This window comes from Rhinoderma darwinii, chromosome 12 (assembly GCF_050947455.1).
Source record: "Rhinoderma darwinii isolate aRhiDar2 chromosome 12, aRhiDar2.hap1, whole genome shotgun sequence".
NCBI classification, from domain to species: Eukaryota; Metazoa; Chordata; class Amphibia; order Anura; family Rhinodermatidae; genus Rhinoderma; species Rhinoderma darwinii.
In genome coordinates, this window is record NC_134698.1 from 31,120,188 (window position 1) to 31,147,703 (window position 27,516).

A 27,516-nucleotide genomic window follows, 5' to 3' on the forward strand; every position below is an offset into this window, starting at 1 on the left:
AAGGCGTCGTCGTTCAAATAAAAGATTACCTTGATCATATACCTGTGAACTCGTTCCTTGTCCTCCTGAGCCTGGCGCCGTTACCCGATACTACACTGCTTTTTTCCTGTTGATTTATTCTCCATATGCTCTGTCCCCGGTACGATGGAATCTACCACCGAGGGACTGCAGTGGTTGGCAGCCGGCAACCAACACCACTTAACTCCACGTAGGAGCGCCGCTGATCCCACACCTTTCTCATCTTGTTGTGCAACAATCCTTTACTTTGGCTCCCTTTTTTGGTGAGAACTGAGATGGGAGCCATAATCAAAGAAAAATTCGGGATAAACTGTAGAAGTCCGCACAACCTAGAAACCTCTATATAGCACAAAGGCCTTTAAGGATGAGGCCAATCGAGAATGGCCTTTAACTTTTCTGGATTTATCTGAAGCCCGATGATCCCAAAAACCGTAAGCCTTCCCATCGTGATAATGCTTTCCTGTTGCTGCTATGTTGTATCTGGCGGGTTATGAAAAGATGGGGGCGGGGCAATGTGCGTTTTGTTTTTTTTTTGCAATTATTTACTTTAAAAAAATTTTTTTTATAAAAAACAATGTGCCCCCCCCCTATTTTTCATAACCAGTCAGATACAACGCAGCAGCAGCTGCCTAGCATTACCAGGGTGGGAAGGCCTACGTTTTTTGGGCTTTCCCAGCCTGCGGCCACCCCACTGTCAGACAATCGATTCAGATGTCTGTGGCTACCGGTGTAATAAAAGAGGGTTACTGCTAGCCTATTCACTGGCTAACACTAAGCCTTAGTAATAAAGTTTTTGAAAAAACACAGATATAAAAAAAATATTTTATTGAAATAAAACCCGCCACACAACCCTCGTTAACCATTTTACTGAAAATAAAAACTCTGTCATCAAAGTAGTCCTCTGATCCAAAGCAGTCCAACAAACGAACCTGTAAAAAAAAAAAAAAAATTGTAACGCTAAGGGTATGTTCACACGGCCTATTTTTGGCCGTTTTTCGGGCCGTAAACGCCCGAAAAACGGACGAAAACTTGGAAGCAGAACGCCTCCAAACATCTGCCCATTAATTGCAATGGTAAAACGGCGTTCTGTTCCGATGGGCCGTTTTTTTTACATGGCCATTTTGAAAAACGGCCGCGTAAAAAAAAACGTATTTTCAGACGTTTTTTAGTTTGCGTGTGAACATACCCTTATAAGTAAAAAAGGAAAACAATTATCATACTTATCTTTCTGCTATGGCAACCGGCTGCCTGGTCGAACAAGTGGGGCCGAATAAGCTTGCTGTCGGTGAATAACGTACAGCTCTAATACCTCGCACTTTGTGGGTAGTGCAATGTATTAGAGTAAAGATCAGAGGTGCAGGCCTTCAAATCCCCTAGTAAGGTTGGACAATACATCGACTTATCGATACGATTTCGATGCCGTGCACCCTCAAATGGTTTAATACCGTTAATTCGTGTATTTCGATATTAAGCTGTTTGGCTGCACAGCCTAGTATTGTAACACATGAATGTGGTTAGAGCAGGGCTGCGGCTGTGTGATACAGCGATTGCCCTGCTACCTACAAGTGTGCGCGTGAATTCAGCATGAGTTGATGCAATCAGCGCTGCACTAATGAGCTCCGGCACTGTAGAAAAAGAACATGGCAGGTGCACTGCAAAACACCCCCATGTTTTCGGTCTTCAGTGTAGGCGCCGCCGCTCATTAGTGCAGCACCGGCCACATCACCTCATGCTGACCGCACTCTCTAACGACAGAGATCAGAGAAACCTCATCTCTGCCACTATTCCCCTGAATGCTGCGATCAAAGCCGACTTCAAGGGGAATTCCTGTGACCCGATCGAGGGAAATACCATTTATGGGCAGACATCCCAGCGTCCATTGAAGGACCCCAGGGCTATCTGACCATATTTTCTGTTAGGGCATAGCTAGGTATGTCCGTACACAGACTAATGTACTGGCATATACATATATGCCAGTACATTAAAGTTTAAAAATAAAAAAGTAAAAAAAAAATGTTAAATTAAAAAAAATAAAGCAAAAAAAAACCACAATAAACATTGTTTAAATAAAAAATAAACATTAAAATAAAAGTCTCAGTACATAAGATACACATATTCGGTATCGTCGCGACCGTAATAACAAATTTATAGCGTCATTTATCATTACGCTGTTAAAAGAAAAACAAAAGCTGCTTTCTTTCACTTAATATGAGGCACGAGGTATTCTGAATTTTGAACCTCCTAGTGCCTCACTCTAATACTAATTAACCCCATCATGTACCTCACACATTAACCCATTGTTGTCCATTATGACTGTGAGGAACATGATGGGGTTAATGACTATTAATGTGAGGCACATGGGGTTCAAAATTCATCACACCACGAGCCTCACATCCGAAAATTGAAAAACTTTTCTTTAATTATTGTTGGCACAGTATGGTTTTGCTATCGAGTATCGCAATACTACACGAAGTATCGGTATCAAAGTCCAAATTCTGGTATTGGGACAAAAAAAAAAGTAAATAAAAATGTTGAATAAAAGTGTAAAAATAAAAGATTAAAGTTAAAAAAAAAAAAGCCTTTTTTCCTATGTCTTTTATTATAGGAAAAAAATGAAACCGTTAAAAAAAAAAAAAAAAAAAAAAAAAAAGTACACATATTTTGTTATCACCGCATCCGTAACTGCCCAAACTGTAATGGGTTTTTTTTCCCACATGGCGAACGCCGCAAAAAAAATAAAAATAAAAAACAATGCTATTATTTTGGTCTCCACCACTACCAAAACATAGGATAAAAAGTGATCAAAGAAGTCGCATGTACCCCAAAATAGTACCAATACTACAACCCATCCCGCAAAAAACAAGCCCTTACACAGCAGCTTTTTTGACTGAAAAATAAAAAAGGTATGGCTTTCATGTTAAAAAAATAAATAAATTGTGTCACCACATTCTGAGAGCCATAACTTTTTTTTGTCGTTCGTACGGTGTAAGGGCATATTTTTTGTGGGTCGAGCTGAAGTTTTTATTGATACAATTTTTTGGTACATTCAACTTTTTGATCACTTTTTAGTACATTTTTTTTTAGCGCGAAGGTGACCGAAAACCAGAAACTCTAGTGTTTTTTATTTAATTGTTATATTGTTCGGACAATACCAATTTTGTTAACGTTTTTCTATTTTTTACAATTCTTTAGAGGACAAATGGAAAAGGTTTTGGTTTTTTTAACATTAAAATTTTTTATTTTATTGTACACTATTGAAAACTTTATATTTAACAAAGCGCTGGTACAATACATTGCAATACTAGTGTATTGCAGTATATTGTCATTTTTCCAGGCTCTTGTTGAGCCCTACTAGAGAAAGGGTTTAACAGATGCAGGAAAAAGGCAGACCTGGGGGCATTCATTAGGTCCTGAGCTGCCACAAAAACCATAGTCACCCCGCAATCGCGGAGATGGGCTGTTGGAGAGGGAAGCCCCCTTCTTTCTAACAACTTAGATGCCCCGGTCGCTATTGACCGTGGCATCTAAGTGGTTAAAAGGCCAGGATCAGAGCAATTTCTGTTCCTGGGCGTTAGTGCGAGGTGTATGGAACTTCAACCCCCGCAATAAGACGTGCACTTATGTCCACGTATGAAGGGGTACATTTAGAAAAATGCTGTTTCCTTCATTTACAAAGGTATTGAATGGAGCAGCAGCGTGCATGCTACACCACCCCTCCATTCAATGTCTTCCTCATTGCGTGAGCAGTGAAAGGGAAGGGGGGTTTCGGGACTGCCGTTCCCCGCATCAGTAGCAGCAGTTTTTTTAGCAAGATTTTATTTTCCTGGGATACCCTACAATTACTCCATTCCTACTGTAAAAGTGATAGCTGTTGCTTTCTTACAATGTTCCACGCTACCCTGGTTGGGAAACACTGGTCTACTGTATGTATTAACCCTTAAATATTATGAAGCTTCTAGTCTGGCTCAGATTTGTGACCTCCCATTTGCCCCATTACACCTGATGCATTCAACTTTCCATGTAAACCGTACTCCAAAGAGAACTAATGTGTGTAATATGAATTAACCGTGTGATCTGCTATATGCACAGTGGCTGACAATTTGTAAAAAGTGGACAGGCCTTTTCAATCCGTTCTTTAGTACTGCCCACATTAGTATTACAAAGAGATCTAGAAATCGAGATGTCTTCTACTAAATGCTATATTTTGTTTCCTTCATCTCAGATGGATACAAGTCACTTGACCAGCTGAGTTTAACAATCCCCACAGCAGATCACCCTGTGTCTCCTGCACACCCACTCTCAGGATGCCCAGTTCCAAGTGTCCCACCTGCTGCTGAGCCTGTCCCCTACCTAATGACACCCAACTCAGAACCTCAGACAATAGCCATGCTGAAAACTGCACGTGAATGCCCGCAGAGCTCTAAACCTCCAAGTGGCTCCAAGTCAGGAGTTCGGAACACATCAGGCTGCGTCCATGAAACGGACAGCAAAACAAACAAAGGTCACAGTCACCCGAAGCAACAAAGGATCAGCAGGAGAAGAGCTACAAATGGCTGGATGCCTTTGGGAACCGCTTGTGAGAAGGCTGTTTATGTTGTGGTAAGTATCTATCGTCCACCCTTATAAACACACATATACAATATTCTGGTAAAAGACAGTCAAGTAGCATAAATGTGACATACAAACAACAAAAAATAAAAACTTGGCAATCTGTTTTTAAATAACTGAAGTATAACCCCTGTTCTGATTAATTTCAGGGACCAGATTCCATCTTACAGTGCTAGAAAGTTGCCACGCAACTCACAATGAACTTAAATGGGCAAGCCCTTTTTATTAGAAGGGATCCCTTCTGAACGGACCACCGGCTATCAGCTCCAGTCCGCAGGGGAACCAAGTGTTTCATTTCCCTGCAGCGCCCCCGCAGGGGAATTGAAACATTACATGGTTTGCAATGAAATCTATGTGATGTCTGTGTAATGCACACTCGTCCTGGGTGCTCCAGAGAAAGACCCTTTGTAGCTCCGGCTAATTGTCTACATATCGTCTATACGGAGTGCACTACAGCCAAACATAAAGGTGGTTGGATTGAGGTTTCCATACAAAAGCCACGATATGGGAGCATTACTGGGCATATACTGGTAGCTAAACGCTACTTCTTCCAATAATAGTTATCATCTGATGTCCCCACCATTTCAATTCTCAGTGAACAGCTAAAATAGTTTTTTATATTGACTGTCTACAGAGAGATCTTAGCGGAAAGGCACTAAGAAATTCTCTACTAAAAAAAATAAATGATCAGATCGCACTTTTAATGACAACAAATAGTGGACGTAGTAAAACCATTTCAATACGTGGATTGGTACAATACGGAAAATAGGCTTTTTGATTTATACCCATCCACTTGCCTATCCTGTGATGGGGGGTCCATATATGTTACGCACAACTATGACTGTCGCCTGAATTCTTTTCTGTAATGTTGTTGCTACTGTTCTATAATTCCTCGTTTTATTCTTTACTGTTGATTTGTATCATGTAATCTCATCACAACGATGTAAGCATGTGCTCACTGATGTACAGTACGGCTGCTTTTATGTTTTTGCTCTTCTCTTCTCTTTTTGGAAACTCAAATCCGATGTCTAACCCTTTAATGATGCAGCCAGTCATTTTTGGTTATTCCAAAAGCCGTAACTTTTTTATTTTACCGTCTACAGCACTAGGGCTTGTTTTTTGTGGGACGAGTTGTAGTTTTTCATGGCACCATTTAATGTACTAGGAAACTGAAAATAAATTACTTGTCGGGTGAAATTGGCAAAAAAAACAGCGATTCCACCATTGTTTTTTGGGCTTTGTTTTTACAATGTAAAAAACAGCATTTCTGGAGGTTTGTTTTTTTTGCAGCGTAAGGGTTAAATAATGTTATATTGTAAGAGTTCAGATTTTTATGGATGCTGCGATACCAGTTATGTTAATTTTTTCTTTTTTTTAACATTACTTTAGGGAAAAAATGGGAAAAGGGTTTTTTGTTTAACTTTTTTTTAATTTTTGCTTTTTTTTGTACATTTAAGAAAAACGACAACTCAGGGAGTTAGGCCTCATGCACACGACCGTAGCCGTGTGCACGGCCGTGATTTTCGGGTCGGCCGGCTGCGGACTGTCAGCCGCAGGCCGCCCGCAAATCGCGGGACATGCACATGGCCGCCACCATTGTTTTCAATGAGCCCGGACCGCAAAACAGGGCCGTAATAAGATATGCCCGTTCTTTCTGCGGTCCGGGCTCCCGGGCCGTGCAAGGACCGCAAAAACTACGGTCGTGTGCATGGCCCCATAGAAAAGAATGGGGCCGCAATTCTCCCGTAGATTTTCGGGGGAATTGCGGCCGCAAAAACACGTTCGTGTGCATGGGGCCTTAGGGAGGACTGTTTCAACTAATGAGGCAATTGGCATCAACCTCATGGGGGTTTTGCCTTTCTCTGGATCCACATTGTAGGATTATAGGTTGGACTAGATGGACCAGTGTCTTTTTTTTTTTTTTTTCAACCTTATCAACTATGTAACTATTTTTTATTTTTTTAAAGTCCCCCTAGGGACTTGAACCAGTGATCGCTGTACTATATGCTGCATTACTAAAGTATTGCGGTATGGCAGGATTTTCACAGCGCTTAATAGGAGCACAAAGATGGAAGACCTGGGGGCCTTCATTAGGCCCCCAGGCTGCCATGGCAACCATCGGCACTCCAGTAAGGATGACAACCGTATTTAAGATAGAAAAAATAAATATATTTTTCTTCAGATAAAACTTTTGATATACATAGCATACACACATATATGCATTAGTGTGTAGTAGAAAAAGTTACCCAATATGCTGGAGTCCTCGTCCGGTAGATATTTACTTACTCCGGATAGATCTGTGGAGCGGAATCCTGCAGAAATTCACGTGAGAAGACCGGTGAAGCGTCTGGTTGCGCCAAGTGCTGATGCGACGTTTCAGGGTCCACCCCCTTTTTTTTAAGCACTTGGCGCAACCAGACGCCTCACCTGTCTTCTCACGTGAATCTCTGCAGGATTCCTCTCCACAGATCTATCCGGAATAAGGAAACCTCTACCGGACGATCGTACACATGAGGGCTCCAGCATATTGGGTGACTTTTTCTACTACACACTAATGCATATATGTGTGTATGCTAGTTTTATCTGAAGAAATATATATTTTTTTCTATCTTAAATACGGTTGTCATCTTTACGTTTTTGGCCATAGAAAGACTTTGAAAGCGTCTTTCCTGCACGCTTACACCCATAATGGAAATTAGGTCTATCTATATCGTTCCTTAAATCATCGGCACTTCGCAATAGCGTCGTGGGGGACCGATGGGCTGTCGGAGCAGGCCGCGCCTCTTACTAACGGCTAAGAAGCCGCAGTCGCTATTGACCCCGGCGTCTAAGTGGTTAAACGGACGGAATCAAAGTAATATACAGTTGACATCCGCTAAGTATGGAGCGCACTCAGCCCGTGAGCCCGCTTCATACTTCCCCCTTCACGTCTGATACGTACATATACGTAGCATGTCGTTAAGGGGTTAACCCCTTGGCACATTTGAACGTACATGTACATCCATATGCAATTTAAGTTAAAGAGGCTCTGTCACCAGATTTTGCAGCACCTATCTGCTATTGCAGCAGATAGGCGCTGCAATGTAGATTACAGTAACGTTTTTATTTATAAAAAACGAGCATTTTTGGCCAAGTTATGACCATTTTCGTATTTATGCAAATGAGGCTTGCAAAAGTACAACTGGGCGTGTTGAAAAGTAAAAGTACAACTGGGCGTGTATTATGTGCGTACATCGGGGCGTGTTTACTACTTTTACTAGCTGGGCTTTCTGACGAGAAGTATCATCCACTTCTCTTCAGAACGCCCATCTTCTGGCAGTGCAGATCTGTGACGTCACTCACAGGTCCTGCATCGTGTCGGCACCAGAGGCTACAGTTGATTCTGCAGCAGCATCGGCGTTTGCAGGTAAGTCGATGTAGCTACTTACCTGCAAATGCTGATGCTGCTGCAGAATCAACTGGTGCCGATGTGGCCGACACGATGCAGGACCTGTGAGTGACGTCACAGATCTGCACTGCCAGAAGCTGGGCGTTCTGAGGAGAAGTGGATGATACTTCTCGTCAGAAAGCCCAGCTAGTAAAAGTAGTAAACACGCCCCGATGTACGCACATAATACACGCCCAGTTGTACTTTTACTTTTCAACACGCCCACTTGTACTTTTGCAAGCCTCATTTGCATAAATACGAAAATGGTCATAACTTAGCCAAAAATGCTCGTTTTTTAAAAATAAAAACGTTACTGTAATCTACATTGCAGCGCCTATCTGCTGCAATAGCAGATAGGGGTTGCAAAATCTGGTGACAGAGCCTCTTTAAGGCAGTTAGATGTACATGAAATTTCAATTGCACTCGCGGGCACCACTAAGCCACCCATGATTTTACTGTCGGGAGGGCTCCCAAGGTAATCGCTAGCATCGGAGAAAGCCCTGATGCCGCCTGTTTAACCCCTTAGATGCTGTGGTCAATAGTGACCACAGCACCTAAGGAGTTTGACAGAGGGAAGGGGCTCCTGTTCCTTGGTGCCCCTTCTTACCACACAGCTCGGGCATAAAATAAAAAAATTATTCCCATTTTCCCCCTCAAAAAAAGAATAGTAAAGTTAATCAGTAAATTATATGTATCCCAAAATGGTGCAAAAACAAACATACAACTTATCTCACTAAAAAATAAGCCTACATGCAGCTACGTTGATGAAAAAATAAAAAAGTTATGGCTCTTGGGTTGCAATGAAGAAAAAAAACAAAATTGTTCAGTCCTGGAAGCACAAAATATGCTGGTCCTGAAAGGGTTAAAACGAGCTGGGCTTATTTTAGCTACATTTTATTTTAAGTTTCTGTTGTATATCTTGTGTATGCCCAGCTACTTAGACCTATAAGAGCAAATTTTTCTAAATGCCATGTTTTTCCGTACAGAATGAACCCGAGCCTGCTCTCCGAAGAAGTTACCAAGCCGTGGAGAGAAATGGTGAAATCATCCGAGTCCGAGATACTGTCCTTCTAAAATCTGGTCCCAGGAAAAAATCCATGCCATATGTGGCCAAAATATCTGCACTTTGGGAGGATCCCACAACTGGTAACCAAAAAAAAATGTTTTCCTTTCTTCACATTTGGCCCTGTTCAAACAGAGTTTTTTTGACGCGGAAAACACCTCGGAAAACGCTCCAAAAACGTCCGAAAGCGTCTCCCATTCATTTCAATGGAAGGCGGAGGCGTTTTTTCCCGCGAGCGGTAAAACCGGCTCACGCGAAAAGGAAGCGACATGCCCCATCTTCAGGCGTTTACGTCTCTGACCTCCCATTGATATCAATGGGAAGTAGAGAAAGCATTTTTCGCTACGTTTTTGCCTGCGGCGCTCAATGGCCGTGGGCGAAAAGCACGGCAAACGACGTGCAGGCAGATCAAAATCTGCCTCAAAATTCCAGACGGAATTTTGAGGCAGAGTTTTCAGCCTGCGAAAAATCTCTGTGAGAATAAGACCTACAGTTCCAAACCGACAAAATCTATAAACACAAAGGGTATGTTCACACAAAGTGCTTGTCCTATTAGAATATATGTATGGTTCTGATGTGTAATCATTGCCCTGACTATTGGTTCAATGTGATCAATATGTCCCATTATTTTCTGCTAGGTGAGCTGATGATGAGTCTCTTCTGGTACTACCGGCCAGAGCACACTCAGGGAGGACGAAATCCCAGTATGCACCAGGTTAGTGGCAAGTCGTGTGTGTATATAAATCTATGTTAAGACTGTAGATGTAAAGTTTGTAACTTCACAGGGGTCCTGGGACCATCAGCGATAACTTGTAATCCGTCGGTTCTCGGCAGCAAGTGTTCAATTCAGGTATTACACGACTCTCTTTGAAATCAGTGGGTTGTCGGTGTAGTGGACTACACGTGCCGGGTCCTCCAGAGCAGGACAATCTCCTTGTAGCTCTTGCTAATACTTTACAGTCCTGAACTTGGAGACCCCTTCACTAACTCAGTTATTAAGCACAGCACAGTAAAATCTCTCCTAAAGGCCACCGCTTTGAGAAGACCACCCCACGCCCCTATCTAGGCCAGATTTTTCTGTGTTGTATATTGGCCTCTTTTTTTGAGAAGATCTAGATAATTTTTCACTGCAATTCGGGAGGGGGTCGTCTCAGAGGTTTTATTATTTTTTATTCATTTTTTTTAAACCAGCCGTTCCTTTACCGTCATCCGCCGTATATGTATGGGAGATGTCAGATAGAAGTATGGCCTGCTCCATATGCTGTGGGTGTCAGCTGTATATTGCCAATGGCTATCAAATTATTGCATGTTCAAGTTCCCTAGTGGGATTAAAAATGTTTTTAAAAATCAAATAAATACATTTGTTATACATATGGGATGCCTTCATTTCCACTAAGGAGTTGTCCACAAGATAGGTGATAAATGTATTATAGTTGGGGGTCCCAACGTTGAAAGACCCACCGATCACTAGAACGGGAGCCCCAACCTCCAATTCTCCTCACTGCACAATCATTGCCGCTCCATTCAAAGTCTATGGGGCCGACAGAGTAAAATGGAGGTCCCAGTGGTGAGGCCCAGCGACAATGCAATTATCGCCTATCCTGTGGATAGGTGATAAATGTTCTCAGTAGGCAAACCTTTTTAAGCGCACCACTAGAGAATCCGAGGAGTTTTTACATGAGGCGCACATGAGGGTTACTAAACTTTCAACAAACTTCTGACATGTCATATTGACGTGTCAGAAGTTTTGATCGGTGGGGGTCTAAGCACCGGAGACCCCCACCGATCGCTACAACGAAGCGACGGAAGCACTCAGGTGAGCGCTGAGCCGATTGGTTTCTGATCGTCTTTTCTCAGAAAGCCGATGTAGCGGTGTACGGACTCAAGAGAAAGTCTATGGGTCCGTAAACCACTAAATCAGCTTTACGAAAAAAGGCGATCAGAAACTAAGCGGCTCAGCGCTTCTGTCGCTTCTTTTTAGCGATCGGTGGGGGTCTCTGTGCTCGGACCCCCACCGATCAAAACTTCAGACATGTCACTATGACATGTCAGAAGTTTGGAGGTTTAGTTACCCTTTTAAGAAGGCTGAGCGACAATGTTTTCTGCTCTGACTGAATCTAATATGTCCACTTGGAGAGGCCTCCAGCATTCATGCCCACAATTGCTGGCTCTTATGACCAAATGTTAAATGGTCTTTTTAACCCCTAAATGATGCAGCCAGTTTGGGCCTTAAAGGGAACCTGTCACCAGCATTTCACCTATTGAACTTATCCCTCACTAGCCATTGCTATCAAAAGTTCATTACCGTTATCCCCTCTCCTAAACTCAATCTCCGACTGTAAATAACGGTCTGCAAACATTTTGCGCCTTTTTTTATAATAATCTGGTGTCCCATTGTGCCCACACACCAGAAGAGGACATCAATGCACAAGCACAGGATTTTGTGTGCTGGCGAGGAGCTGTCGATCAAAAGAGGTGCGGTAAACTTGGAAAGACTTGAGGAATGAAGATATGACTTATGTTGGTGGTAAAATTTGGGTGTTACGTTATGCGTTTATTAAAATATGCAAAATGTATTAAATTTTGAAAAATTTCCGATTTTCAAAGTTTAAATTATTCTGCTTGTAAGACAGATAGTCATATGACCCAACATACTTAGTATTTAACATTAACCTTATGTCTACGCTATGTTGGCATTGTTTTTTAACATCCTTTTATTTTTGTAGGCTGTTAGAAGGCTTATAAGTTTAGTAGCAAATTTGCTCATTTTCAAGAAAATTCAAAAATTCCGTTTTTTGGGGACCAATTCAGACCTGAAGTGATTTTGAGGGGCCTATATAATAGAATACCCCCATAAATGACCCCATTTTAGAAACCGCACCCCTCAAAGTATTCAAAATGAGATGTACGAACTCTGTTAACCCATTTTGTGTTTCTTAATAATTAATGAAAATGGAGAGAAATTTAAAAAACTTAATTTTCTTGGAAAATTTTCCATTAAAATACATTTTTTTCATTAATGCAGCAGGTGCTTATACAGAAACAAAGGTCAACATTTGTTAACCAGATTCTGCAGTTTGTAGAAATATCCAATATGTGGCCCTAGTGTGCTACCTGACTCAAATACAGTCCTCAGAAATGAAGGAGTGCTGTTAGGAAACGTCCGTCACTTTAAGGTTGTCATGACTAGCTTCTGTGTGGCCCTGGTTTGAGATGCAGAGACAATCTCATTATTTTGTCTGCTACCTATCAGGGCCAAGAGTGTAGTATTTGAATCTGTTCAGTCTTCTCACTGTTGATTCTCTTATTTATTCGTGTTTCTGATCAAGCTCCTGGTTACTTCCTGTATCACCTTGATTGTTTGGATTCTTTGAACTGGACTTCAGCTTGTCTTTGAATTTACCCTCTGCTCACTGATTTTGAATTTTAGTATCTCCTGGTTTTGTACTCCACTTGTTGATTACCTCTCTGGCTTGATGGTTATCCATTCTGGTATAGCCTGCATTTGCACCTCCTGCCCAACACCGTATTCTGTAAAAGCAACCTGGGTTCTATGCAGCCAAATCCAACCTGCCTTACGGTGGGCTCTGGTGAGGACCATAGAGTAGCCTTAGACTCTGCTGACCAGAGTGGTGACAGACTTGAGGTAACTGATTTACCTGCTCGCTTGATCCAGGCTGTCTCCAGCTGTCTTTGGGGAAGTGCTCGAATAGCAATTCCATAAACTTGTACTCTTGGGAATTGCTCAAGTAGTAATTCCCTGACAAGTGCCTTATGCATTTTGGTGCCGCCATTTTATTAGGATGATTTTCAGGCACCATGTCACTTTTGCAGAGCCCCTGAAGTACCAGTACAGTGGGAGAACTCCAACAAATTACCCCATTTTGGAAACTGCACCCCTCAAGAAATTTCTAAAAGTGTATAGTGAGCATTTTGACCCCACAGGTATTTCATAGAAGTGGGCTGTGAAAAATTAATTAATTTTTTCCAATAAAACTTCGCATTAGCCGCCAAACTTTCATTTTCACAAGAGGTTAACTAAGAAAATGCACCCCACAATTTGTCAAGCAATTTCTCTCGACTACGAAAATACCCCACCTGTGGATTTAAACAGCTGTTTGGACGGCAGGCCTCAGAATAGGAGCGACATTGGTCTTTCGGACGGCAGTTTTTGCTGAAATTGTTTATAGGCACCATGACGCAACAAGTGTTTCAAAGAATTTATTAACATTGGGCTGTGAAAATGAAAAATTTTATTTTTTCCAATAAAACATCGATTTAGCCCCAAATATTTTATTTTTACAAGGTGTTAAAGGAGAAAATGCACCCACCATTTGTTACAATATTTCCCCCAAGTACAGAAACACCCCAAATGTTGATGTAAAAAGCTGTTTGGGCACACCCAGGGCTCAGAAGGGAATGAGTACCAACTGACTTTTGGAGTGCAGATTTTGCTGGAATATTTTTCGGGTACCATGTTGCATTTGGTGAGCCCCAGAGGTAGCAGAACAATTGAAACCAACCAGAAGTGACCCCATTTCAGAAAGCTACACCCAATATGGTATTCATCTAGGGGGGTAGTGAGTACTTTAAAATCATATTCTGTTGGCGGCGTGGCTTGACGGCGAGCCGAACGGTCGCATGTAGTGAGGGCTCCGCACAGTGCAGTGGATCGGAGGCCATCCTTGGCATATCTCTCCTGGCACTCCGCTCTGGTGGCGATATCTGGGGTCCCTGCTGCCCCCTGAACGGTTGGACCCATAAATTGTCAGTTTTGGACGACCTACCCATTACGGCCTGAAGCCGCGGCCTAAATTTTTGGCGGCCGCCGCGTCTCGTACAGCACCTTCGGAACGCCAACGGCACCCAGCACAACCGGCCCAGGACCACAGTGTCGGTGTACTTGGTGAGCCCTGCTCGCCAGCCTAAGGGGGGCCCAGTCGGCCCAGTTCTCTCCTACGCCAAGATGCAGAGGACAACAGAGAAAGGGTGACGGAGGTTGAAAATAGAGTCAGTACTCTGGCGGACCAATCCAATCTCTAGACGTCTTGGAGAAGTTGAACAGGGCCTCACCAGACTACATCAGCACGTGGACGATCCGGAGAACAGACTGAGGTGCTCTAACCTTTGCTTTATAGGCTTGCCATAGGGTTCGGAAGGCTCCTCTCCTGAATCCTTCTTGGAAAATCAGCTCACAACCACCTTCGGCATGGAGAAATTCTTGGTCATGTTTGCAGTGGAGAGGGCGCACCATATTCTGTCTAAACCTCCACCTTTGGGAGCTCCGCCACGCACATTTTTTACTAAACTCCTAAACTACCTGGACAGGGATGCGGTCCTTAAATTCACAAGAGAATTTGCAGATCTCTGTTTACCCTGATTTCTCTATTGGGGCCCAGAAGAAGAGAGCTTTATTCCTCACTGCCAAGAAAAAGCTCAAAGAACTTGATCTCAAGTACGCAATGATGTACCCTGCGTGGCTGAAAGTTCTGGCCGGATGGCAGATCACATTTCTTCACCGCTCCCCAAGAAGTCCTCGACTGGTTGGAAAGTCGTCCTCATAGTCAAGCAGGTTCTCCTCCTCATCCAGATGCCTAATTGCTGTCATTTGTAGCTGTGTATCTCCACTGTCGCGTGGTTCCAAGCCTCTAGATCACTTCTCGTCTCTAACGTTCTATGATGGAACTGTGGATCATTTGTTCACTGCATGGACCCTTCATTCTTCAGTATCCTTTTATCTACTGTGGGGGTTGCGCCCTTGCACCCTCCTTCCACATGCTATTTCATCATTACTGTTTGTAATTTGTACTACTGTTATGGCTACTTTTAGTTTAAGGGATCCAAGACTTCATGCCTGCGCGCATGATAGTTGGGAGGGGGGTAGGGATTTGTTTACACCTGTTTTTTTTTTGTTTTGTTTTTTTTGCAGGTTTGTTTCCACAGTGCATATCACACTTCTAAATTTTTACATATCTCAGGTTTGTTATGCTTATACTGGTCGGTCCTGATCGGTTGGGCCTAGGTTTGCACTTCTACACTTTACCATGTCTTCTATCTTTTTTTAACGTGGAATGTAAGAGGTCTTAATGACCGTATTAAGAGGGCCCTTGTATTTCGGTATTTACAAAAGCATGACTGTGATATTATATGCCTTCAGGAGACCCACATGATGGACGACAAGCTCCGTCTTATAAATAGACCCTGGATTGGTTGGACATACCATTCCACATTCACTAATTTGGCCAGGGGAGTCTCATTATTTATAAAACGCTCTATCCATTTCCACCTGATAGATATGTCCTCAGACCTGAGTGGTAAATTTGTTCTCATACACTGTCTTCTTTATCATAAACCATTTCTCCTGATAGGGGTTTATGTTCCTCATCCCTCTTCCCTTGCCACAAATAATGCCATCTTTGTCGTTTGTGACCAGTCACCCGTCTGTGCCTAGTATTTGGCTGGGGGATTTTAATTCCACCTGGGATAAGCATTTGGACAAGTTCCTCCACCCTGTCCAAAATCCTGTATCTCTGGCTCCCTCCTCTCTCCATTCTCTCCTTTTAGAATTTAATATTACGGATGCCTGGACCATTACCCGACAATATTCTTGTTTCACTCCTCAATTTGAGTCTTTATCCCGTATTGACTTAATGCTGGTACACTTCCCTCCTGACGGCTGTGGACTCTGCGGAGTATCTTTCCAGGTCTGTTTCGGACCACTCTCCTGGCCGTCTACATATTAGACGCCCAAATATACCTCCAAAAAAAATCGCTGTCAATTGAACCCCTTTTGGCTGAAAAATTCTCCCCCCGTCTGATTATTTCCAGACTAAGTGACATCCGTTTTTTCTTGACAATGACGGCAGCGCTTCTCCTTTAGTTGTGTGAGACTCGTTCAAGGCATACACACATGGGGCGCACTCTGTAGCAATTAATGATTTGAAGAGGGGTTTGGCACATAACGAACTCAAACAGGCTAATGATGCTTTGGCGGCCGAACTTCAGTATATCAATAATCTGTCTGGGGATCATAAATCGGAATGGCTTTGCAAAGTTCGTTTGTACCAAACTTTCTTAAATAATAGGGCTCAGAAAAAAAGCATTATTTTCCAAACAATCATACTATAAACATGGTGAAAAACGTGGTAAACTTTTAGCCCACATAGCCAAGGGTAATGGGGAACCTCCTGTGATATCACTGCTCGAGGTCACAGAAGATGATTCACAGTCCTCTGATCCACAGGTAATTTTATCTGCCTTTCGCTCATATTATGAAACCTTATATTCCTCACACATATCCGCCTCCTCCACAGAAATTGCTAAATATCTGGAGCAGGTAACCCTCCCCTTACTATCTCCTGCCCACAGGGAGTATTTTGCTGGCCCCATTACTGTACAGGAGATTCTGGAGTCCATTGCTTCCTTCCAGACGTCTAAATCACCCGGTAGTGATGGCCTGCCTATTGAATTTTACAGGGCCCTTGCTGTTTTTTTGGCTGCACGTCTCCTGGATGTGTACCAGGCAGCATTGGACTCTGGAGAACTGTCGTGTTCAATGAGGGAAGCAACGATAGTAGTACTGCCTAAGCCGGCGAAGAAAAAACTATATTATGCGATTCCTACCGCCCCATCTCACTCCTCCAGACTGACATTAAAATTTTGGCTAGACGACTTAATACGGTTATACTGTCGCTGATACGTTCGGACCAGGCAGGCTTTATGCCTGGCAAAGCCACAGCTATTATTCTTTGCGGAATGTTCACTAATTTGCAGTCCGCTCATGAGGATGTCGGTGCTCGAGTCGTAGTTTCGATAGATGCCACTAAGGCTTTTGACTCGATAGAATGGGATCTCCTTTTTTTAACACTTGCGAAATTTGAGTTCGGACCCGAGTTTATAAAATGAGTTAAATTATTATTCTCTGCTCCATCCTCACGAGTGGCAGTAAATGGCTGGACTTCAGACCCCTTTCCCTTGTATAGAGGTACCCGACAAGGTTGCCCTCTTTCCCCTCTACTATTCGCCCTGGCAGTGGAACCTCTCACTGAAATACTCAGACAAGAACCCTGTATTATAGGTTTTAACCTTCCCTGTGCAAGAAAAGGTCTATAAGGTGTTCTATCTCGCTGACCCTGGGGTGTCCCTGCATATAGTACTTTCTATAATGACACGTTTTGGTTCAATGTCTGGCTTATCCATTAATTAGTTTAAGTCCCATATTTTACCATTAGATATATCGGCCCCTGCTGCCTCGGCGATCTCTACCCCACTGCTCTGGTCCAGCTCTATTATGTATCTTGGTATACAGATTTCCAGATCCGTTTCTGATTTCGAAGTATTAAATATCACCCCTTTGATTTCCTTTTTACATACCAAAATTGCCAGATGGAACCAATTTCTCCTATCTACAGCTGCAAAGGTGAGTTTAGTTAAAATGACCCTAATACCCAAAATCCTGCATATTGTCTAGCAATCATCCTTATACCACCCAGTCTGTTTGCTACAGCGTATTGAGAGTATACTCCCTTCCTTTGTATGGAATAATGGTAGGTCTTGGGTGGCTAGCAGGCACCTATAAGCCCCATGGGATGAGGGAGGTGTATTTTTCCCTGGTGTTAAATGGTACTATATAGCTGGTCAGTTGTCTCACCTGGCGAGATGGGGTGCGACCGAGCGTGTCAGAGCTCAGACCCTAATTATTTCCCCATTTAGTACACATTATTCTCACCCTTTGCATATTTTGTTTTGTGGCCGCCTGCATACCAATGGAAACTTACTCAACCATCCAATCCTGAACCAGGCCTTACTGGTGGGGGATGTGTACCAGCGCATGTTTTACTCCACTGGCACCAATTGTTCTCTTATTTGAAGTCAAACATGCACTTGAGACTCAGCTGGGCCCCGGAGAACTAACGTACCACAACTTCCCACTTTCTAACTTTCTGCTCTCTCCCCCAGTTAAACACCTGATTTCTCATCTTAAAGAGAACCTTTCACCTCCCCATAAATGTGCATCTGAGTGCAGCATGTAATGGAGAGGGATGAACAAACCCTGGGGCACTTTAAAAGAAAATTCTACCTCCCTCCGTTATTTAGATATTGGTGCCGTTCTATTTGGCGCCCGATATTTAAATAAACCCCCTGAACAGTCAACGGGGCGTGTACTGGCAACGGGGTGTGTTACTATGGCTGTGACACTGTCCAATCAGATCTGGACCGTGTTACAGCAAGAGCGAGGAGTGTCAAGCTTTCAAGGTTAGTCTTCTGCCGAACTGGCAAGGGGGCGTGTCACTGCTACAGACTGTGTAAGAACTGTGGAGAGGAGAGCGCGCTCTCATCTCTTCAGCTCTTGCGAGAGATCAGTCTAGTATTGTCTGCTGAACTAGCAAGGGGGCGTGTCTCTGCTACGGACAGTGTAAGCGCTCCCCAGCTCTTACACTGTCCGTAGCAGTGACACGCCCCCTTGCCAGTTCGGGTGAAAAGACTGCAATCTCTCTCCTCGCTCTTGCTGTGGCACTATCCATATCTGATTGGACAGTGTCACAGCCATAGTAACACGCCCCCTTGCCAGTATACGCCCCGTTGACTGTTTACGGGGTTATTTAAATATCGGGCGCCAAATATAACAGCACCGATATCTAAATAACGGAGGGAGGTAGAAATTTTTTTTTTAAGTGCCCCAGGGTTTGTGCAGCCCTCCCCATTACATGCTGCACTCAGCTGCACATGTATGGGGAGGTGAAAGGTTCTCTTTAATGGCCTATTGTCCGGCGAGTTTAGAGAATCTTTGCTCATCCCGCTGAAGGTAAAATGGGAGGGTGATGTGGGGCCGCCGACTGAGGATGAGTGGGACAGGGCCCTCTCCTCCCCTAAATCTGTATCATCCAATTATAATGAGCGACTCACACATGTTTACATACTGCATCGGGCGAATAATACCACCTCCTTTTTTTATGTTTTTATTTTTTTTAATTTATGTTTATTCAGTACAATAAAAAAAAATCCATACTAGTAAGGAATAAAGAAAATACAACTATACACATATTTTTAGATTTTCCTCCTACAAACAACCCCCACCCTCTCGAGACCGATCTTGTTTTTTTTGTTCTCTGGTTGGTAATATGCTACCCCACAAAAAAATGGTTATTCCAACATAAAAACTGTCCTCTCAAATTCACCAAAATTTGTGATAGATGGCTGCAGTCTCCTTCCTCTGTCTGCTCCCCCCAACACAGCATCTTAATCGGTTTGCTGCCACGGACTTGGCTCCCCTTTGGCCCATATCCAGTTGGCCCCTCTTACATTCCATGTATACATTCTAGACCTCCACTTCCAACGCGGTATAAATATAGGTCCTGACCTTCCGCTGAATGTTACCTGACATGTTTGTGTTATAATTTTATGCATCTATACCTGTGGAAACACACGCTCTACACGCTGGCTTTATAAATATTCAAGGACTGTATAATTACCAGATACCCTGCTCGCTTTATATTAATTTGTATGCAATTGTTTTGTATGACATTTCTTTACTCTATGTCCTAATTGTCTGAACTTACTTTATTGAATTACTGGTTTCTTTTGTGCTTGCAGTGGACACATTGTCTACACATCTCAATGCTCTGTATTTACCTCTGATGTTTTACAATAAACTTTATTTGTGAATTTAAAAAAATCATATTTTGTTCCATGCATTAACCATTTCCCGCTCCTGGACGTACTATTAGGTCATGATAGCTGTATCGTTCGCGCTCCATGACCTAATAGTACGTCACGGGAGTAACGGCGATTTCGGCTGTCTTCCCGACACATGCAGCAGCTATGACAGCTGCTGTCTCGTACAGCAGATGCCGCAGCGCCTACAGCGGGGACAGATCGCTGTGTCCCCGCTGATTAACCCCTTAAAAGCCTCGTTCAATAGCTATCGCGGCTTTTTAGGGGTTAAACCACCATCGACGCCCCGCTACACGATAGCAGCTGGCGATGGTAGCTATGGCAACCGGACGCCTAACAATGGCGTCCGGCTATGCCATCTATGGAAGCCTAGTGGGTCCTGACAAAGTCAGGACCCACTATGCTTGCTGTCAGTGAGTAGCTGACAGCTCTAATACACTGCACTACGCATACACTGCCCTCAAGTCCCCTAGTGGAACAAAGTAATAAAGTTAAAAAAAAGTTGTGTGAAAATAAAAGTAAAAATCCCCCTTTTTCCCTTATCAGTCCTTTTATTATTAATAAAAATAAACAAATAAACTATACATAATTGGTATCGCCACGTCCGTAACGGCCTGAACTACAAAATGATTTCGTTATTTATCCCGCGTGGTGAACGCCATAAAAGAAAATAAAAAACCATACCATAATCACAATTTTTTTGTCACTTCACCTCCCAAAAAATGGAATAAAAAGAGATCAAAAACAGTTTGCCCCCACGGCTTTCTTGATGGAAAAATAAAAAAGTTCTGGCTCTTAGAATAAAGTAACACAAAAAGAGAAAAGTAAATTATTTTTTACAAAAAGTTTTTTATTGTGCAAACGCCATAAGACATAAAAAAATAACTATGGTATCGCCGTAATCATATCGCCCCGCAGAATAAAGTGAATGTGTCATTTATAGCGCACGGTGAACGCTGTTAAAAAATATAGAATAAAAAACAATAGTAGAATTGCTGTTTTTTAGTCACCACGCCACTTAGAAATAGAATAAAAAGTCGCATGCACCCCATGAAAACGGCAATGAATTCCTCAAGGGGTCTAGTTTCCAAAATGGGGTCACTTTTGGGGGGTTTCCACTGTTTTGACACCACAAGACCTCTTCAAACCGGACATGGTGCCTAATGGGAAGGCCTCAAAATCCTCTAGGTGCTTCTTTGCTTCGGAGGCCGGTGCTTCAGTCCATTACCGGACTAGGGCCACGTGTGGGATATTTTTCAAAACTGCAGAATCTGGGCAATAAGTATTGAGTTGTGTTTCTCGTGTAAAACCTTCTGTTTTACAGAAAAAAATTGAATAAAAAGGATTTTCTGACAAAAAAATAAATAAATGTAAATTTCACCTCTACTTTGCCCTAAATTTCTGTGAAACACCTAAAGGGTCAATAAACTTTCTAAATGCTGTTGTGAATACTTTGAGGGGTCTAGTTTCTAAAATGGGGTGTTTGATAGGGGTTTCTAATATATAGGCCCCTCAAAGCAACTTCAGAACTGTACTGGAACCTAAAAAAAAAAAATTACTTCGCTTCTTACATTATACTGATAATGAGCAGTGCCCATCCCGAGATGGCCCCAGTTTTGACCGTTTGTATAAACGTAGACCCCTATTAGACCGTTTCAGTCCCCGGTTTGCCCAAGCATACACCCCCCGAGAAGTGTATTTCTATTGATGAGTCCTTGGTACATTTTAAAGGGAGGCTTCAATTCCTCCAGTACCTGCCGAGTAAGAGGGCAAGGTATGGCGTGAAGATGTAGCTGTGCGAGAGTGCATCAGGGTATACCTACAAATTTAGGATATATGAAGGGAAGGATACCAGTATTCAGCCCCCAGAATGCCCCCCCTTACTGGGAGTTAATGCAAAAATTGTGTGGGATTTGGTCTACCCACTGCTGGACCAGGGTTACCACCTCTACCTGGATAATTTTTATACCAGCGTCCCAACTGCCTCACTTCCAGAAGTCCTGCGGCATGCGGCACTACTAGAAGAAATCTGAGAGGCCTCCCTAAGACTGCTTGGGCAAACCCTCAAAAGGGGTGAGAGCAGGGCACATTCTAGCAGCAACATATTGTGTGTCACGTACAAGACAAAGGAGATGTCACACCAGTACCCATGTACCTGTACGAGGTACCAGTACAGAGACCCCCAAACCAGACTGCATCCTGGACTACAGTAGGTACATGGGAGGGGTGGACTTGTCAGATCAAGTCCTGAAACCCTACAGCGCCATGCGGTGTGGTATTAGAAGCTGGCCGTGCACATCATACAGATGGCATTGTACAATGCGTACGTGCAGGCCAGAGGGGAACTTTCCTGGAATTTCGAGAGGTGGTTATCAAGAACCTAATCTTTAGGAACCAAGAAGGGGGCACCCAGTACTTCTGGAAGCGAGGCCACACGCATCATACCAGGGCTACACTTTCCAGGAGAAGTTCCCCAAACTGGCAAGAAGGGAAAAAGTCAAGAGGTGCAAAGTCTGCTATAAGAGGGGGATAAGGAAGGACACAATATATCAATGTGACACGTGTCCCGAAAAACCAGGGCTCTGTATGAAAGTGTTTTAAAATTTATCATACATCCCTTATCCCCCTCATCTTTCCTTTCTGAGCCTTCTGTGTGCCCAGGCAGCTGATAACAGCCACATGTAGGGTATTGCCATACCCAGGAGAACCCACATTACAGTTTATGGCGTGTATATCTCCGGTGGCACATGCTGGGCACAATATATTGGACACTGAAATGGCATATATGTATAGAAAATTGCAAATCTCACTCTGCACCATCTGCTGCGCATTACCTTTTACACAATAAGTGTGGGATCAAAATGCTCACTACACCTCTAGATGAATGCCTTAGGGGTGTAGATTTTAAAATGGGGTCACTTCTTCGGGGTTTCAAATGTACTGGTACCTCAGGGGCTTCTGCATTCACGACTTAGCACCAGAAAAGCTCCAGTAAGCCAAATGGTGGTCTTTCCCTTCTAAGCCTGCCGTGTGCCCAGGCAGCAGATAACAGCCACATGTAGGGTTGTGCCGTACCCAGGAGAACCCACATTACAATTTATAGGGTGTATATCTCCGGTGGCGCATGCTGGGCACAATATATTGTTACACTGAAATGGCATAGATATATAGAAAATTGCAAATCTCACACTGCACCATCTGCTGCGCATTATCTTTTACACAGTACCTGTGGGGTCAAAATGCTCACTACACCTCTAGATGAATGCCTTAAGGGGTGTCGTTTCCAAGATGGGGTCACTTCTGGTGGGTTTCCATTGCTTTGATACCTCTGGCGCTTCAAATGCGACATGGCACCCGAAAACCAATCCAGCAAAGTCTGGACTCCAAAGAACACATAGCGCTCCTTTCCTTCTGAGCCCTCCCATGTGCCCAAACGGCAGTTTATCACCACAAATCGGGTATTGCCGCACTCAGGACAAATTGGGCAACAAAATAGGGTGTTTTATTTCTTGTGAAAATAAGAAATTTTGATCAAAAATTACATCTTATTGGAAAAAATGTCATTTTTTAAATTTCACAGCCCAATTCAAATACGTGCTGTGAAACTGTGTGGTAAAAATGGTAACAACAACCATAAATTAATTCCTTGAGGGGTGTAGTTTCCAAAATGGGGTCACTTTTGGGGTATTCCTATTGTTTTGGCACCTCAACACCTCTTCAAACCTGGCATGCTGCCTAAAATATGTTCTAATAAAAAAGAGGCCCCAAAAGGCACTAGGTGTTTCTTTGCTTCTGGGGCTTGTGTTTTAGTCCACGAGCGCACTAGAGACACATGTGGGACATTTCTAAAAACTGCAGAATCTGGACAATACATATTTAGTAGTGCTTCTCTGGTAAAACCTTCTGTGTTACAGAAAAAAAATGGAATAAAATTTAAATTCAGCAAGAAAAATGAAATTTATAAATTTCAGCTCGACTTTGCTTTAATTCCTGTAAAATGCCTGAAGGGTTAAAAAAAACTTTCTAAATGCTGTTTTGAATACTTTGAGGGGGGTCTAGTTTTTAAAATGGTTTTTTTTATGGGGGTTTCTAATACATAGGCCCCTCAAAGCCACTTCAGAACTGAACAGGTACCTTAAAAAAAAGGCTTTTAAAATTGTCTTAAAAATAGGAGAAACTGCTGTTTTATGTTCTAAGCCTTGTAACGTCCAAGAAAAATAAAAGAATGTTCAAAAAAACGATGCCATTCCAAAGTAGACATATGGGAAATGTGAACTAGTAACTATTTTGGGTGGTATAACCATCTGTTTTACAAGTAGATGCATTTAAATTCAGAAAACTATTTTTTCAAAATTTTCTCAATTTTGCCTTTTTCCACAAATAAACACTGAATATATCGAACAAATTTTACCACTGACATAAAGCCCAATGTGTCACAAGAAAACATTCTCAGAATCGCTTGGATAAGTTTAAGCATTCCAAAGTTATTACCACATAAATATGTCAGATTTCAAAAATGGGCTCTGAGCCTTAAGGCCAAAACAAGGCTTCATCCTTAAGGGGTTAGTGATAAGCTGATATGAAAAATTAAAATGAAAACTGTTTTCATAAATGTGCCATTTATAGGGAAAAAAATTTGCCCATAGCGCATGAAATTACTGAAGACCATCCCAATATTTATTACCCTGTTTCTCCTGTGTTCAGAAATAACTATGCTTTGGCTGTAATCTGGTTCCTGGCCACAAAATGAGGTCCAAAAGATAAAAAGTATTTTGTGGCTTTCAGGGCACAATTCTTGCTTGAGTGATTTTCAGACATTCTTTCATGTTTCCCGAGGTTCTGAGGTGTCCGTACAGTTAAAAAATGGTCAAAAAGAATCCACTTTTTAAAGCTATTCATCTAGGGGTATAATGGGGATTTTAGTTGTATGTTAAATTGATAATGTGGGCAAATGTAGTTTTAGTTGGTATGATCTGGACAAGATGGGCTAAATTTTCAAGAAAATATAAATTCTTATGGGTCAACATGAAAAGTATAAAGAGGAGGTTCATGAAAATAAAGTATAAATTTAGGAATTCAAATTAGTATGGTATGTCTTAAAGAGGCTCTGTCACCAGATTTTGCAACCCCTATCTGCTATTGCAGCAGATAGGCGCTGCAATGTAGATTACAGTAACGTTTTTATTTTTAAAAAATGAGCATTTTTGGCCAAGTTATGACCATTTTCGTATTTATGCAAATGAGGCTTGCAAAAGTACAACTGGGCGTGTTGAAAAGTAAAAGTACAACTGGGCGTGTATTATGTGTGTACATCGGGGCGTGTTTACTACTTTTACTAGCTGGGCGCTCTGATGAGAAGTATCATCCACTTCTCTTCAGAACGCCCAGCTTCTGGCAGTGCAGATCTGTGACGTCACTCACAGGTCCTGCATCGTGTCGGCACCAGAGGCTACAGTTGATTCTACAGCAGCATCAGCATTTGCAGGTAAGTAGCTACATCGACTTACCTGCAAACGTCGATGCTGCTGCAGAATCATCTGTAGCCTCTGGTGCCGACACGATGCAGGACCTGTGAGTGACGACAGCGTGATCTCTAGAGAACACGCTGTGTCTGCACTGCCAGAAGCTGGGCGTTGTGAAGAGAAGTGGATGACACTTCTATACACAACGCCCAGCTAGTAAAAGTAGTAAACACGCCCCGATGTACGCACATAATACACGCCCAGTTGTACTTTTACTTTTCAACACACCCAGTTGTACTTTTGCAAGCCTCATTTGCATAAATACGAAAATGGTCATAACTTGGCCAAAAATGCTCGTTTTTTAAAAATAAAAACGTTACTGTAATCTACATTGCAGCGCCGATCTGCTGCAATAGCAGATAGGGGTTGCAAAATCTGGTGACAGAGCCTCTTTAAAGCACCTTTTTATACAGAGGCCAGGTTGTGTAGGGCACATTTCACAATGGTAGCGGGTTTCCTTTCTGATGCCTTTTTTGTAACACACACGGCATCCTTTTGTTGACGTACGGTGGGGGTAATTTCATTAGGAAAGTGCTGTCCGCGCACTATCCTTGAGATTTTCCACCACTTTTTAGCACAAATGCATTATATGCTGATGGACCACCAGCTTTTTGTACCATATGCGAGATTTTCGCATGGCACTGTAGGGTTTGAGTAACTGATCCGATAAATCAACCCCCACCATAAATTTGGTGCATTCTTGAATACAGACTGGTTTAGGGGTTTCAGTGCCAGTACCTCTAACATGGACAGGGGTGCTTCTGTCACAATGTATTGTGGTCAGGATTAGCACATTTCGTTTGTCTTTTTATATTTAACGCACAATACATTGTTGCTACAAAGGGCTCTGCTCTCTCCCACTCTAAGCATTTGCCCCAGTAGTGTTTTCGAGAGTCCTCTTTGGTTCTTTCGTATTGTACGTCTGCCCGCAGTGCATTTAAAAAGCGGCATACTGGAATAAAAATTATCAAGATAAAGTTGGTAGGCTTTATCCAACAGTGGGTATATCCTATCCCGTACAATTTTTCCACTAATTCTAAGGGTTGGGGGACATTCTGGGTGCTCGGTTTGTGCGATCCATCTCCTCATATTTTGAAGCGATGTATATATCCAGATTCACTTTCACACAATTTATAGATTTTGATTCCGTACCTTGCCCTCTTGTTAGACAGATACTGTCGAAAGTGAAGCCCCCCTTGGAAGTTAACTAGCGATTCGTCTACTACAATCTGTTTTTCAGGGGTGTACACTTCCGCAAACTTACTGTTAAGATGGGTGATCATGAGCCTTAATTTATATAATCTATCAAAATTGGATCATTTTGGGGTGGGCATCTTGTATTTATTGTAATGAATGAATTTCTTGATGGCTTCAAATCGCATCCTAGCCGTGGCTGTACGATACATTGGGGTGTAGTAAAGTACGTCTGTACTCCAGTATGCCCTAATAGATGTTTTTTTCACAAGTCCCATGCTAAGTACTATGCCCCAGAATTTACGGATGTCCTATGCATCAGTAGGGGTCCACTTCTGGATATAAAATGAAGTAGTGTTCTGTGCAATGAACTGGTTAGCATACAAGTTGGCTTGCTCAACCATCAATGAAATTTAAAAAAGGAAAAAAAAATCTACTTCCCTAAACCCTGTAGTATCAATATGTAACCCTGAGTCAGCTATAAACTCGGGGGCCTGGGGCACATAGTTATTTGGGGGAACCCAAATGAGTTCACTTGATTGGGTCAATGATTCATTAACCCTGCAGCACTTTCTGGGGGATTTGTCTGATTTCACTTGAGGAAGATGACCAGATAAAATTCATTTCATCATCACTAGCAGACTCCGTGTCTGAACACATAATGGCGTATGCCTCCTCTGCAGTAAACTGTCTGGCAGTGCATATTTTTGTTTAATTATATACAGTATATCAAAGTAAATTGTTGCTAACCGAACAGTACTAATGTGTGTATATATATATATATATATATATATATATATATATAATATAGGGGGGAAAAATCTTCACTCCAAAAGAACACAGGAGCAAGAAGGGTCAGTGATTGGCGGTTTCTAGCCAGTTGATAGGGGAAGGACCACCAGGGAGTAAGTGGTACTTGGTGAGACTCTGACAGAAGCTCTGGGTATACCAACTAAAATAATGGTACAATGGTACCAACTAAATTATTGTGATTTATTTATTTTTTATTT

At 42.5% G+C, this 27,516-nt stretch overlaps 1 protein-coding gene across 1 annotated transcript in view; it reads left to right on the top strand.

The window, feature by feature from the left end:
- Nucleotides 1-27,516, top strand: part of BAHD1 (bromo adjacent homology domain containing 1) — a 172,683-nt gene that overhangs the window by 133,801 nt on the left and 11,366 nt on the right. Inside the window, exons 3-5 of the mRNA XM_075844758.1 lie at nt 4,241-4,617; nt 9,040-9,199; nt 9,755-9,831. Coding sequence (XP_075700873.1) covers nt 4,241-4,617; nt 9,040-9,199; nt 9,755-9,831 — 614 coding nt within the window. The remainder of the gene's footprint in view (nt 1-4,240; nt 4,618-9,039; nt 9,200-9,754; nt 9,832-27,516) is intronic.